Below are 12,428 nucleotides of genomic sequence, written 5' to 3'. Positions count from 1 at the left end.
AATAGTAGTGGTGAAAGTGGGCATCCTTGTTTTGTTCCTGGTCTTAGGGGAAAAGCTTTCAGTATCATTGAGCATGATGTTAGCTGGGGATTAAAAAAAAAAGCCCTTTATCATGTTGAGGAAGTTCCTTTCTATTCCTAGTGTTCCGGGTGTTTTTATCAAGAAAGGGTGTTAGATTGTGTCAAGTGCTCTTTCTGCATCAACCGAGATGATTATGTGGTTTCTCCCTTCATTCTAGGAATGTGATATATTACATTGATTGCTTTTCTTATGTTGAATCAAACTTGCACTCCTGGGATAAATCCCACCTGGTCACAATGTATAATGTGCTGTTGGATTTAGTTTGCTAGTATTTTGTTGAGAACGTTTACATCTATATCCATCAAGGATATTGGTCTGTAGTTTTGTTTCCTTGTAGTTTCTTAGTATGGTTTTGGTATTTCTGGTCTCACAGAATGAATTAAGGAGTGTTCCTTCCTCTTCAGTGTTTTGGAAGAGTTTATGTAGGATTAGTGCTAATTCTTCTTTAAATGTTTGGTGAAATTTACCATGGAAGCCATCTGATCCTGGACTTTTCTTTGCTGGGAGGTTTTGGATTACCGATTCAATCTCTTATTATCTCTTCATCCTTTTATGTTACTTGCCTGGTACTTGTAGTCATTTGCATTTTCAAATCCTCTCTTACAGATTTAAATATAAATCTGCGTCATTTTTAAGATGTCCATCCTCCCACCCTTCCTCCCTGCCCAATCTCTGCTCTGGCCAGGTTGGTCCCTTTCACACACCCCCTGCATTAAACATTATAATTCCATAGGTCAGTGGTTCTCACAGTGTAGTGCCTGGATCAGGTGTATCTGTATCACCTGGGAATGTGTTAGAAATGCAGATTCCCTAGGGCCGGGGCCAGGAACCTGTGTTTTAACACGCTCTCCCGGTAATTCCGTTGTATCACCATTGCCATAGGTAATAGAGAGCCTTGTATGCGCCTGGCCCAAGCTGACGTAGTCGAAGCTGTGCCTCTGCAGGCCTCAAGCAGCTGAGGAGCTGTGTTCAGTGTGAGTTGGTACAAAGGCAGACCAAGGAAGGGAAAGAGAAGCATGAAGGTTGCACGGGGGAGAGCGGGGAAGGAGGCTTGGTTGGAATAGGACCTGGATGCAACTTACTGGGGACACCTGTTGGCTGTCCAGGGTGAGGGGTACAGTCTGTGGCCAGAGAAGAGACAGCCCTTACTAGCACATGCATTGGCCTGTCCTGCCCCTGACTGTAGCCATCCTGAGGAGATAGCCTCGGCCACCCACAGGCCTAGGAGTCAGTCTCCCCTGCCCACTTCATTCTCATTCATTCAGGAAATGTTTCTGGAGCATCTCCTCTGTGCCAGGCAGCTGTACATCCAGGGATATAGCAGTGAACAAAATAATCAGAGCCCTCCCCTCAAGGACCTTCTATTCTAGTGAACCGCCCTTTGCCTTCTTCTGCAGGTTCCAGCAACCAGAGTGGCGGCCAGCTGGCCCTCATCCTGATGTCCTCTGGATGGGGGCCTCTGAGCCAGCAGCAGAGCCAGGGCAGCGCAGCATGTACTGTGCTTGGGTGGCCTTGGGACACATCGGTCTGGCTCCTGATGGGGTGTGTGCTCTGGGTTCCCGGCTCTCCCAGCTTTCCAAAAATCTCTACAAAACTCTCCAGAAATCCTTTTCTTCTGTGATGTCTTCCTTCTCTGTGTAATGAGGAAACCTGCTCAGACCCGTTTTCTTCCTCTCCTCAGCACCACCCAGCCCACATCTCCATCCCATTCTCCTGGGACTGTGTCGGGGGGAAGACACCTTGTCCTCCATCCTTGTCTTATTTTACCGTTTCTGGTTGCTGTTGGCCTCCTCATGCATGCCCTGGCTTGAGGTGGGATAAGGAGACACTTGCTGCTGTGCACGGAGCGAGTTCTGCGTTGGGTGCTGTGTCCGGCTCTGCAGACTGGCTCACGTTATCCCACCACAGCCCTGTGAGTCGGTGCCGTTTTGAGCCTTGTTCCAAGGTGCAGGCGCTCAGATGGCCTCGTCCTGTGTGTGAGCAGTGGGCGTGTGGTACCTTCTGGGCAGACTGCTCACACACAAATACAGCCTGCCTGCAGGAGGGAAGCAGAGGAGGCCAGAGCTAGGGCAGGACCCCCCGCAGGGATCTGGTGGGCAGCAGATGGATGGCAGTGGGCGCGACTTCAACTAGGGTCAGAAAGAGAGGGGGGGTGTGCTGGTGGGGGCCCTTCCTGCGATGCAGCAAGAAGGAGAGGACAGGTGGCCACCCATCTGCCAGGAAAGGTCACGTCCACGTGCAGAGCTGCTGTGGACCAGAGAGAGGCAGGCCAGGCCGCTCCTGCCCGCGGGAAGGGCACAGGGTGCTGAGATGGGGTGGTGGCCCTGCTATACTCGCACATGCTCTATCCCTTCCATTGCTGCTACTTCTTCACCACCTGGGCAGGGGGCTGGCACCAGAGTGAACAGGTAGGGGCATCGGGAAGATTCCTCAAGACTGGCCTTGCAGTTCCTGTTCACTTCTGTTCCTGCCATGTGGGACCTCCTCTGGCCTTCTCCCCGCAAGGACGCATTTTGTCCTTCTGAAGGGAGACTGGTCGGTTTCTATACTGAGAGGTGGGAGGACACGGCTTGAACCCGGACCGAACCTTGGGGCCCAGCCTGTGGTTTCCCCGGCTGGGTGCTGGCTCTCGGTGATGATTTCACATCCTACTTGACTGACTGTTAAAGCAGAGCCCAAGGGGAAATGCTGGCCGCTGCTCTGATTTGGGTGTTGACGGCTGTTGCTAATAATAAATTAGACAGCTGGGCCGCTATTGATGAGCAGGCCGAATTACGTTTCTCTGTGAAAATCCAGCGCCTGGCTTCCCAATGGAGGGGGATCCCCTTCCGAAGAATGCTTTAGGCTTTCTGTCCTAAAGGGCCTGTGGGACGATGCCAGTGAGTCAGTGAGCATTTACTGAGGGCCTGCTGTGCGCCCTTGGCCGCGTGAAGCAACCTCACGGGGTGTGGACAAGGGTGGGACTCAGTGGCCGGAGCTGCTGTTCCAGGCTGGCCTGAGTCACCCTGCTTCTGGGTGGAAAAGGAGACTTGCTCTTTGCCAAGGTTGGAACTGTCCCATTGGAAAGTTCAACAAGTCACCATGAAGTGGGGCTAGGCCAGCTGGGGCCGAGTTGCCACTGGCTGATTTCTGCTCCTGGACACTGTCCACGCAGCAACTGTCCACCCAGTGTGTGACTCAGGGCTGAGGCTGAATCACAGCCCTTTCATGTCACCACCTGTGCCAGCCCTGAGGCCACGGAGCATCTTCATTCGGGAAATAGACCCTTTTTTAACAGTAATCGAAACACGCTGCCTCTCGGAAGACCAATGAGGTCAAGAAAAGCTACATCAGGAAAAGCTAACTGTCCTGAAGGTACTAGACCATCTCCCAACAGGACAAAGCTTGTTTCCAGAGCGAACTTTCTAATAGTTCCTTATAGCAGTTGCTGTTTACTGAGCGCTGGCTGTGGACCAGGCCCTGGCACTTCCTGTCCACGTTCTTATCTCAGCCTCACATGAGCCCTGAAAGGCAGGGGCTGATCCCGCCTTCAGGTGAGGGAAGTAAGAGAGATTGAATCACGTGCCTTGTACCACGCAGCCGGCCAGTAGCAGGTCGGTCACTTCCCGTACCTGGCTGTGACCACTGGATTCTACCCCCTCCCGTTGAGTTGGCCTCTGTATCCACGGGTTCTGCATCCACAGATTCAACTAAAGATTTCGATTTTGATCCCCAGTTGGTGGAACCTGCGGATAAAGGGGGCAACGGTGCTATGCCATTTGAAATAAGGGACTTGAGTATCCTCGGATTTTGGTGTTTACGGGGGTCCTGGAACCAATCCCCTACAGATACTGTGGACGACTTTATCTTTCTACTGTACCCAAACCTCAGTAGCTCTCCAGCGCCTTCCAGGTTAAGCCTGAATTCTTGGCGTTCGGAATCTCTCAGGCCTAGACCCCAGCCCTCCTTTCCAGTATGAACTTAAGGATGTTGACCCAGAGGCCTCAGGCAGCCAGGTTCATCCACTCGCCATTCACTGAGTACACACTGTGCTTCTCCACCTTTGCCCTCACAGTTACCACCGCCTGTAATGCCCTCTCCACCCTCTCTATCAAGTGATTTCTGTTTATCTTTTAAGGTCTGGTTGGAATCCAGCCTCTTACAAGAAGACTTCCTTGATGTGGTAGTTTTAAAATATGTCCACAAGCTCTTTGATACTTTTCTCCTTCAGAACCTAATTCCCCTCCCCTTGAGTGAGGGCTGGTCGTGGACACTAGCTTCTAAAGAACAGGATAAAAGGGAAGGGATGGCATAAAGGTAGTATAGCTTCCTTCATGCTTTCTCTCTTGGATCACTTGCTCCGGGGGAGTCAGCCGCCACGTTTTGAGGATACTCAAGCAGCCGATGGAGAGGTCTGTGTGATGGGGAACTGGGCCCTCCTGCTGACAGCTCTGTGAGTGCGCCATCTTGGAAGCAGATCCTCCAATCCCAATCTAGCCTTCAGGTGATGCAGCCTGTGCTGACATTCTGAATGCAACCGCCTGAGCCAGAACTGACCAACGAAGCCACTTTTGAATTCCTGACCCATGGACATTGTTGCGAGTCACCAAGTTTTGGGGTAATTTGTTCTACAGCAGTACAGAACTAATATCCTTACCTCCCAGCAAGAAGTGTTCATGCCTCCTCTGAACCCCTGGTCATCTGTAACATAACCCTGTGTAACTTTGTCTCATAATTAAGGTCAAGTACCCTAGAAATGGAGCCCTTGCCTAGTACTTCCAGTGACCAGTCCATGCCTTGCCAGCACTTAATCATTTGGGGTTAATAGATTAACCAACACAAGGAACATTGTGTAGGAACACACCTAAGGTATTTTGGTTGCCAGTTTACATGGATCCCAGGGGGTAAGCTGGATATGGGGGTGACTCTTAGTCTATAACACCCAGGGCCATGGTTAGACCTGGAAATGGCCTGAATTCAGGGGCTTTCTGTGGGCACAAAAGGCTGTATAACTTGGGTCCTTGGGCACAGCGTCTTAGGAGGGTACAGGAAAGGCATGTAGCAGGAGTTGGGAGAAGCAAAGAAAGGCATGCCAGAGCCTCTGCTTATGTGTTGAAGTCTTTGCAGTTGATTAATTGCAAAAATAATTTATAATTGTTATAGAAAATTTAAAAAATACTGAAAAGCAAAAAAATTATCCTTAACTTATAACTCATTTTGACATATATGCTTCAACATATTTTTCTCTCGAGGGGTGATGTGTGTATTCAAGATGAAGACATATATGTTGAGAAAAAAGGGGTCACATTGTTCTAAACCCTACTTTTCTCACTTAACAGTACAATGTGAATCTTCCTAGTAGCATAATCAACACAGATCTCCTCTTATTTTATTGTATGGGCATACTTCCTTGTATGATTTATTCTTTCCCTCATTGATGGGTACTTCGGCTCTTTCCACTTTTTTTACCCATAAACAGTGTTTCGACAGATATCCTTGTATACATATCTTTGTGTAGTTGCCCAAATATTGCTTTCGGGTAAATTCCTTTAAGTGGGTTTATGGGCCAAAATACATGAACATTTTTCAGGCTTTGGACACATAGTACCAAATTGCCCTTCAGAAAGTACCAGGTGCACACTTACCTACAGTCCTTGCCAACACTGGATTTTCTTTTTAATTGTGGCCAATCTGATAGGTGAAAGATGTTATCTTACTATTATCTTAATTTCTTTCATAACTTGGGAGGTTGGGCATGTTCCAATTGTTTATTGGTCATTTTATATTTCTCCTTTAGCAAGTTGTTTGTTCCTGTCCTTTGCACATTTTTCTGTTTTCCTTTCCAAAACTTATTTCTTTGAAATTGAATTATGCCAGTAATGTAGGTCTACCTGCTTGTGAAGCAGGCCATGTATAAAGCAAACCCCCCTTCACTATTCTCTCTGCCTTCTCGATATAATCACTTTTTGATAGTGTGAGGTATCTTCTGTATTATTTTCTATGCATTTATATACATACATATAGGTCTTTTTAGGTTTTGTTTTTATTAAAAGGGGATCGTATTCTATGTGATGTTCTGATTTGCACCCCCCCCCTTAATATATCTTGGAGAGCACCTTATATAAGTAATATAGATCTACTGCTTTCTTTTTGAATAACCGAGTAGTTTTTCTTTTTGAACAGCTTTATTGAGATAGAATTCAGTACCATAAAGGCACCCATTTAAAGTTCACAGCTTAATGGTTTTTAGTATATTTACAGAATTCTGTAACCGTTACCCACAGTCAATTTTAGAACATTTTCATCAGCTCAGAAAGAAACCATATATCCTTTAGTTATCACCTTCCAAATCCCCCATTTCCCTCAGCCCTAAGCAACCACAAATCTACTTTTTGTCTTTTTGATTTGCCTGTTTTGGATATCTTATATTAATGGAATCACGTGGCTTCTTGTGTCTGGCTTCTTTTACTTAGCATAATGTTTTCAACGTTTATACATGTTGTAGCATGAGCCAGTACTTCATTCTTTTTTTGTTGTTAATGGCTGAATACTATTCCATTGAATGGATATGCTATACTTTGTTTATTCAAAAGTTGATGGACTTTTTGGGTTGTTTCCGCTTTGGGGGTATTATGAATATTGCTGTTGTGAACATGAGTGTACAAGTTTTTGAGACATATGTTTTAAATATATGTTTTCATTTCTCTTGGGGGTATATACCTAGGGGTGGAATTGCTGGGTCAAATAGTAGTTCTTTTTATGTTGTTGGATTCAGTTTGCTAGAATTTTGTTGAGAATTTTTGCATCGATTTTCATAAGCTATATTGGTCTGTAGTTTTCTTTTCTTGTGATGTTAATTTTGGTGTCAGTGTAGTACTAACCTTGTGGGGTAAGTTGAGAAGCGTTCCCTCTTCTATCTTTGGAAGAGTTTGTGAGGAATTAGTATTACTTCTTCTTTAAGGGGTAGAATTCACAACTGAAGCCATTTGGACCTGGGCTTCTCTTTGTGGGTAGTTTTTTTGATTACTAATTCAATCTCTTTATTTAATATAGGTCTTTTTAGATTTTCTGTTTCTTCCCAGGTCAGTTTTGGTAGTTTGTGGATTGCTAGGAATTGTTCATTTCATCTCAGTTATGGGCACACAGTCTTTCGTAGTATTTGTATTTTATTCTATGTAGCTTATTCTAGCCAATTTCCTACATTTAAGTTGTTTCCATTTTTTGCTGTTACAAAAAATGCTGCAATGGCCATTATATTGTATCTGTCTTTGTGTTCACGTGTAAGTGTGTTTATAGTACACATTCTTCGAAGAGGAATTGTTGGGTCAGAGGTCTGTGTATTTAAAATGTTGATTGTTTCTACCTCCTTGTCCTCTTTTTGCTCATCTTTCTAGCCTTACTGATCTGAATAAGTTCTTTATGTCTATTAGTCTCGGTATCCTGGAGATTGGAGTCGGTAAGAATACACAGAACGAGTGGGAAGGATAGGTTTGAGAGCTGGGTGTTTGATGGCCGCTTCTGGTCAAGGGTGCTTGGTGTGGGTGACCCAAGCTTGTCCTCAACCCTGTACATTCACAAGCGGGGTTTCCAGACCCTGGAACCTGAACTGCTGGGGGGTCAGAGACTCTTCGCCTCTGATGGGCCACCTTTAGCCTGGGAGAGGTCACTTGGAGTCTGCAGCAGGGCCAGGTCTCTGCAGGTGACTCCACAAGGGTCCTTTCCATGGTGGTTCTCTTCTGAGAATGCTGAGGGTGACGGGGCTGCAGGCAGTTCTGGCCCATTGGTGCCTGCAGAGGAAAGCAGGGTGGATGCCCTGCCTCTGCATGAAGAAGTGACAAGGACATGTTTCCTTTTCACTGCTTTCTTTTGTTTCCTATTCATCCGGGGACTGTCTCTTCTGGGCGCTCATTAACTCGTGGCTTGCCAGTGCCCTGATGTGGGCAGTGATCTTATGACAAAAAAGTGTAGCTGTTTTTCCAGAACGGGAAGTGGGGACACTTCTGGGGCAACCTCTGCGTGTGTTTATTAGGGTAGAGCTTTCAGTCCCTCACCCTTTCATTCCACTTTTTCTCCTTTTGGTCTTACCTGGAGTTTACAAGGGTGGCACCAAAGTAGGTTGAAAGTTTGGACTTACGTAGTTTACGATTTTAAAAATAACCCATCCAGGCCACTGGAGGCTGCAGTTCAATGGTGTTTAGGTTTTGCTCACCAGTTCTTGGGTCCCAAAAGGTGCCTTGGGGACAGGGGACAGGGGCAGGCAGAGGTGGCACATCAGGGGCTCTGCCTTGGCCAGAGGTTGGAGTTCTAAGTGAGACTTCTGTGAGAAGACAGAAGAGCTGTGTGTTGCCACAAAAGTTGGAAAACGACTTGTGTGGGACATCTTGGCCTCACTGTTGGGCTGAAAACGTCCCAAACACGAATCCTGCTGGAGGCTGAATCCCAGGGCTTTTGGAGACCTTAGCTTTTCCCAGGGACCCCTCCCTCTTGACAGAGACTGCGTAACTGTTCTCCCCAGGGCCATTTGCCAGGCCGGGCATGCTTTTCTCCCGCTCTTGTTGTATGGGGTATTCTGGCCCTCCAGCCCTGCAAAGGCAAGATCAAATGATCTCTCTTGATCCGAATGAATTTTGTCCCTGGGGAAGTCCTGGGTTGAGCTTCCAGACGGTCAGCGCAGAGGCTTTCTCAGCAGACCTCCTGGCTGATGCCCCATCTTTCTCTCCCCGCCCTCTTTGTGTCTTTCAGTCAGCGGAGTTCTTTGAGATGCTGGAGAAAATGCAGGTGAGCATCTTCATTGTCGGGGAGCCAGGCACCGGGTGGGGATGCTGCAGTGACCTCAGCGGACACGACAACAGCAGAACCCACAGGCAAAACTCGGGTGCTCGGAGGGAGGGCAGAGAAGAGAGAACTCACAGTCCTGATGGCCTGGACCGCCTGAGGCCATTTCCAGGTCGAACGGCACAGAGGATCCTGGGACGGCTCCCGCCTGAAGGATGGAGAGAAGACAAACAGAACCTGCCAGCAGGGCAGACGGATGTGGGGAGAGTTTGAGGGGGTCCGTTGTTCCGGCAATGGGTTGGAAAGAAAGCCCCTTCTTAGGGGACTCATCTCACGTCTGCGAGGCAGAGCAGTGGAGTGGGAGACAGACCTGAGTTCAAATCCTGCATCTAACACTCGCTAGCACTAATTCCTTCCCTTTTCTAAGCTTCTCGCTCCTGTTTTCTGTCTACTCACAGCACTGTTCTCACCTCACTCTGACACCAGACGTGTGGCAGTTTTCTCACACTAAACAGTTCTGCGAAACCAGCTGGGTGCCCTACAGTTTCACTCAGTTCTGAGACTGTCTACCTGGAGATAGGGTCAGATCCCACAGGTGAAGGGCTCAGTCTCACAAGACCACCCTCCTCCCCTGACTTCAACACCAATCCCAAGTCCAGGTTGACACCTGTGCTTCTGACTCACTGGCTACAAATCGGAGGTTCCCACGACCCCCTCCTCGGGTTCGATTAATTTGCTAGAGTGGCTCACAGAACTCAGGAAAAGGGGTTACTACTAGATTATCAGTTTATTATAAAAAGCTGTAACTCAGGAACAGCCAGATGGAAGAACGGCCTAGGGCAAGGTATGTGGGAAGGGGTGCAAGCTTCTCTGCCTTCTTTGGGCACAGCATGTGTTCACCAACCAGGAAGTTCCCAAAACCCTGTCCTTTTGGGGTTTTGTGGAGGCTTCTTTACATGGGCATGATTGATTAAATCATTGGCTATTGGTGATTGATTGAATCTCCAGCCCCTCTCTCCTCTCTGGAGGTTGGGGGTGGGGCTGAAAGTTCCAACCCTCTAATTGGGGTTGGTTCCCCTGGCAACAAGCCTCCATCCTTAGGGGCTTCCCAAAAGTTACCTCATTAACATAAACTTATAACAAGACACTCCTTTCACCTTTATGGCTCTGGAGCTGTTTTAGGAACCAAGGACAAAAGTCCAAATGCTATAACAAAAGATGCCCCCATTGCTCTTATCACCTAGGAAATTCCAAGCGTTTTAGGAGCTCTGTGCCTCAAATTGCATGAAGACCAAATATATATTTCTTATTATAAATCACAATATCACAGCTTCTATAAATAAGAACGCCCGCTTACATGCAAAATACCCACTTAACGTGGTTGTTGGGATGAAATGAGAAATATGTAAATACTTTGTAGGCATTGCACAAAAATCAGTGTTCAGTGTTGGGGGTCCTTTATAATCACCCCTCACCAAGGGGTCAGAGCTCACAAATGAGAACCACCGCCCTAGGGAATATGGGGGGAGGTCCAGAAGGCTTCATAAATGTAGATGGGAAGAAGATGCTGGTAATAGCCCACGTATTTCAAGCACTTCTCGGGCTCAGAGATTGACAGGCGTTATCTCGTGCCTTCCTGACAAGGCCCACAGGAAGTAGGCATATTATTATTATCCCCATTTCACAGGTGAGAAAACTGAGGCACAGAGATATTAAATAAAACATTTAAGGGCTCGGGGCTAGTACAGAGCTTCAAGGCTTAGCCACTATATTCTGGTGCTCTTTACCCTAAGTAGCTGCTGCAGGCTCCAGGAAGGAGGATCCGGTAGTGATGGAAGCTCTAGGAGGAGAGGCAGAGAGCGTGCCCACAACAGGCCTGAGATGCAGGTGGAGATGCTGAGAAGGCAGCTGCTACCAGCAAGCGTGGTCCTCCTGGGAAAGCCAGGTCTCCCTAAGGGGGGAGGGGGAGGGACTGTTTGAGGGAAAACTATTATTAGTGGTTGTGTCATTATCACGAGCAAGTTATTAAAATCCTGCTCTGTGCCCAGCAGTGTGTGGACTACAAACTGATTTATGTGCGTTTAGGGAACGTACAGTCAAGTTGCGGAAACAGGGAGGGCACCGGCCTAGACAGTGAGTGATGGGAGGCAGTGTGTAATAGGTGCTCAGTAAAGCTGGGATCTTCACCTCGAGCCACGGAATCCCCGCACTCTGGCAAGCTGGCGGGGAGTTTGCGGCTCACCCTGCCTTCTCTCTGGTTGCTCCCACGATCCACTCACCCCTCACTGCTGGCCGGGGCCCCTGGCCTCCCCAACAAAGGGCTTCTCTGAGCACAGACTCCAGCCCCACTTAACCGGCCTCACTGTCCTCGTGTTTCGAGGCTGCTGGGTTGTCCTCTCAACTAGATTGGGAGCCTGGCAAGGACAGGGGTCTTTTTTTTTTTTTAGCCGCGCTATGCAGCTTGTGGGATCTCAGTTCCCCGACCAGGGATTGAACCCGCGCCCTCTGCAGTGAAAGCGTGGAGTCTTAACCACTGGACCGCCAGGGAAGTGCCAGGGGTCTGGTTGCTTCCTGTGTTTCTCCACGGCAGGCGGCTGACACCCTTGGGCGGTGGGTCAATTTCATCTCAGTTGAGATTACTGGTGGCTGAAACCGGACTTCCCAGTGCTTGGGCCTCTACCACGTGCCCACTGGGTCCCAGCCTCCTAGGGGCCACAGTTTCCAACTCCTCTGCCTGTATGAAGTTACAGGGAAGCGGCTTCTATGAAGTGTGGCTGGAGTCTGTCCTTGAGTGTGGGCGCGCTCTCTCATGCTGCGGGCGTGAAGACTGAGCCTCAGAGCAGCGAAGCATGCAGGGCACTCTTGAGAGTTGTGAAGAGCTGAAACTAAGATCCAGGACTCCTGACCTCCCGGCCCGAGGGTCTAGGGATTTGAAGAAGGGCACAATCCCTGTGAAGCAACAGGGGCCGAGTGCACAAGCTTTGGATCCCTTTGGTCCTAGGTTCACGTTCTAGCTGAGTATCCTTGGTCAAGTCACTGTACCTCTCTGAGCCTCAGTGTCTTCATGGCTGGGGATGGGGGAGGGGGGCATAATCATAATACCTGTTGCAAAGGATGACACCCAGAGACGGCCCAGTGCTGCGTGGTGGCTCTGTCGTGGGGGAAGGCACAGGAGGAGGTTTGCTGTCCTGCCCAGGGGCTGTTCCCAGGCGGGGATGACTAGTGCAGGACAAACAAAACAGACTCCTGACATCACCCCCATCCCCATCCGCCCAGTTTGCCTCCCTGGACAGGGTCTGCTGGCCACTCAGGTGTTTTTTGTCCCTGTGTGTGGAAAGGAGCACCTGTCCAGCGGGAGGGGGCCCCCCAAGCCCTCTTGAACAATGCCGCAGGTGACAGCCCAGCCGAGTCTGGAGAAGCCCAAGTCTAAACCCACCCAGTTAGCAGGAGTCTTGGGCTCTGAGAGCTGTGGGATAGGACCGTGCACTTGTAGACACAGTTGTAGACACACAGTCCAGCTTCAAACCCAGGTGCCGTCACGCGCAAGCTGTGTGACGTTAGGCCAGCAACCTACTCGTGGGCCTCAGTTTCCT

General features: G+C 48.8%; 1 protein-coding gene across 1 annotated transcript in view; it reads left to right on the top strand.

The window, feature by feature from the left end:
* The window catches only part of RAP1GAP2 (RAP1 GTPase activating protein 2), a 143,665-nt gene that overhangs the window by 73,133 nt on the left and 58,104 nt on the right, over positions 1-12,428 (top strand). The window contains exon 3 of the mRNA XM_060133818.1: positions 8,803-8,838. Coding sequence (XP_059989801.1) covers positions 8,803-8,838 — 36 coding nt within the window. The remainder of the gene's footprint in view (positions 1-8,802; positions 8,839-12,428) is intronic.

Source organism: Lagenorhynchus albirostris, chromosome 20 (genome assembly GCF_949774975.1).
Source record: "Lagenorhynchus albirostris chromosome 20, mLagAlb1.1, whole genome shotgun sequence".
NCBI lineage: Eukaryota > Metazoa > Chordata > Mammalia > Artiodactyla > Delphinidae > Lagenorhynchus > Lagenorhynchus albirostris.
The sequence above is the reverse complement of the archived record's forward strand: the minus strand, read 5'-3'. Positions and strand labels throughout refer to the sequence as shown.